The 2,994-nt window shown below is 47.5% G+C and overlaps 1 protein-coding gene across 1 annotated transcript in view; it reads right to left on the bottom strand.

The window, feature by feature from the left end:
* Nucleotides 1-769: 769 nt before the first annotated feature.
* Nucleotides 770-2,994, bottom strand: part of PLEKHM3 (pleckstrin homology domain containing M3) — a gene marked incomplete at its 3' end in the record, with an annotated part of 181,701 nt that continues 179,476 nt past the window's right edge. Inside the window, exon 8 of the mRNA XM_082658307.1 lies at nt 770-947. Coding sequence (XP_082514433.1) covers nt 770-947 — 178 coding nt within the window. The remainder of the gene's footprint in view (nt 948-2,994) is intronic.

The following is a 2,994-nucleotide window of genomic DNA, read 5'->3' as shown; positions in this document are numbered from 1 at the left end:
GCGTCGGGATTCGTACCAGCAAACAGACCGACAACATGTAGGTTACTGAGGTCTTTTCTCAAGCAAAACCCTTTCTGAGATTAACTTCAGAACCAGCACCAGCTCCTCTAATAAATTAGGGACACATGCTTTCTGTCAGAGGGAGCTCGCACTCCTGATTTCCAAGCCATTCAGCTCAGCTGAGGTGATCTCTGCCTCTGCGAAGATACCGAGCTGAGAGCCAGGGACACGGGGTCCTGGAAGGACACAGGGTCCTGGAAGGATCCAGGAGTCATTGCTGTGTTTTGAAGATTTTCTTATGAAATATGATGATGGGTACTTGCCTCAGTTACCTCATCCTTTGTGAAGGCTAAAAATAAATAAACAAAAATAACTCGAAGCACTGTTGCTCTGCAGGAAATGCTTTCTCCTGTGTCCTGTGTAATAAATGGCCCTTGAGAGCCGAAAAAAAATGTCTGAACTATAAAGCCTTGTGTGTAAAACACGTTTTGCTTGGGAGCAAGCAGCTGAAATTCATGGCTAAGTATAATTCAGCTATTGGTAATTTTTTGAGCCACAAAGCTCCATGGACCTTTAGGACAACGACTTATACAGAACATACGTACAGGACGTATAGGTATGTGTGTGTGTACATGTATAAATATATATCTACATCTAGCTGAGGGTGAGATGTACTCTTCTTCCAGAGGGGTCTAACTGGCTAGTTAGGAAGCCATTGGGACTGATGGATGGTTGAGAGGTCACTGCCCGGCCTTGGGCTCCCGCTGAGTCAGGTGTTCTGGTAGGACAGCTCAAACATGTTGCAAGCCTCCTCCAGGCTCTCGTCCATGTTCAGCCTCCGCCAGAAAGACTTCTGCTTCATCTGCAGCTCTCGACGGACACACCTTGGGCAGGGGACAGACTTTTCTTTGCATTCAGAGTGGAAAACGGCTCCACAGCTTTCACACCTGCAAAAGTCAACCACGGAGATGATGAGCAAGGTTGAAATGGGCAGGATGCCGGAAGTCCAGTGGCCTCTGTGCAGCTCGGGCCACAACCTTTTATTCCGGCTAGCCCTGCCCCTGGGAAGAGACATGACTCATGGAAATGGGCTCCTCCTTTTTCCAAAATGCTCAAGGTTGAATTTCACTGGAAAAACGTACCTTTTTTTTTTTTTTCTGATTAGAACTAGCATGGGTGAGGCTTCTGGCTTCTGGGTGGAGGGGAGTCAGCAGTCAGCTAGCAGTTTTGTGACCATGGTGATGACGAACTGAGCTCTAGAAGCTCCGTGTGTTAGCTCCCCTGAGAAAGAAGTGGGGGTAGTGACTGTAGGGTGAAGTGACAGAAAGTGAGTGAAGTACCCTGCCAACTGAAAACACGCCCAGCGCCGGTGACAGCCCCTGCGTTACAGCTGTGAAAATGTGACTCTCCACTTCCGCTAACAAGAGCCAAGTGGTTCCCTGTGACTCCCTGCCTTTGACACCGTGGAGAGGTAAAATGACACATTTTCATTTTCTGAACGATATCTTGTGGTTTGCTGCTCTTCTGAGTTTTTTTTAAAAATTAGGAAGCCCCTCAACCTTTAGAAATCTACTCGCATAACACAAGTAAAGCATGAGAGAGTGGGGAAGAGAATTTTTTTTAAGAAAAAAACAACACACAGATATTGTAATTTATAGAGAGGAGACATTCCAGGTGGATGACTAGTTTGTTGTTTGGCTCGGTGGAAGCCTGTACAGGAGTCTAAATGGCTGTTTTTACTGCAAAGTCTTTAATAATGAGTAACTGACAAGCACAACTATAGCTGCTCCAGTGGGTGGCTTGCCAGTGTGGATTAAGTTTGCATCCTTCCACACATGAGTGACAACTGACTACAACCTCATCCCGGGAGCCCAGGGAATTGGGCCCGCATGTTTTGTTCAACCAGCAATACCGATGGAGGGTCCAGCACTGGACCAGTTTCAAAGATAGCTGTGAAGGAACCAGTCCTCAGGGCTCAGCCTTATCCCTCTTGCCTGGGTGTAGGATGGTCTTTGGGGCGCCATTCCCTGGCCTGCTACTTACTTACCACTCAGGACTCAGAAAGTTTGATCAAAGGAGGATCTTCCCATCCACCCTTGTATCCAGGAGAGAAGATAGTGACTTAGAGGGAGAGGGGCTGTATCTACCAGCTGAGAGATCAAAAGACAGAAGCTTCACTGCACCCAGCAGTCTCTACCCCCAGCTCAGATCTCTGGGCCAAATATAGCATAATAGCGGTTAGGAGAGCAGGCAGAGTGAGATGGCCTGATATCAATCCCACCTTCAAATCACTTTCTGCCTGTACGACTGCTATAGACTGAACTGTGTGCCCCCCAAATTCCTATGTTGAAGCCCTAACCTTCAGTGTCTCTGTATTTGGAGATGGGGTCCTCAGGAAGTAATTTAGATTCAATGAAACCATAAGGGTGAGCCCTGATCTGATAGGATTTGTGTCCTTACAAGAAGAGACAACAGAGAGCTCTCTCTTTCTCTTCCCCTGCGTGTACTCAGAGGAAAGGCTGTGTAAGGACCGAGGCAGGAAGGTGGCCGTGTGCAAGCCAGGAAGAGAGCTCTCACCGGAAACCAAGCCCTGCTGAACCTTGATCTGTGACTTCCAGCCTCCAGAACTGTGAGAAGTAAATATCTGTTGTTTAAGCCACCCAGTCTGTGGTATTCTGTATGACAGCCTGAGCTATGACAGTTACTTGAGCAAGTTACTTCACCTCCCTGAGCTTCAATTTCCTTATCTGCTAAGTTGGATTTCCATTAACATGCGCCTGCCTCATCTGGTGTTACGGGGCTTTACACAGTTCCTGGCACCTGGTAAGTGCTTAATAATATAGCCAAGACGGCGCCTTCCAGTGTAAGCAGCTACCTGCTGCCTTTCTGCAAGCCTGCATTTTAGCCTGATTTCACTTATGTCACCATGGTGACCTGAGGACACCTTGATCAACCCCCTCATTTCAGAGAGAAGAAAGCTGAAGTTCTAAGAGG

The sequence above is a fragment of the Grampus griseus genome (assembly GCF_964374135.1).
Source record: "Grampus griseus genome assembly, chromosome: 7".
NCBI lineage: Eukaryota > Metazoa > Chordata > Mammalia > Artiodactyla > Delphinidae > Grampus > Grampus griseus.
Note: the sequence above shows the minus strand (reverse complement) of the source record. Positions and strands in the feature narration are given on the sequence as shown.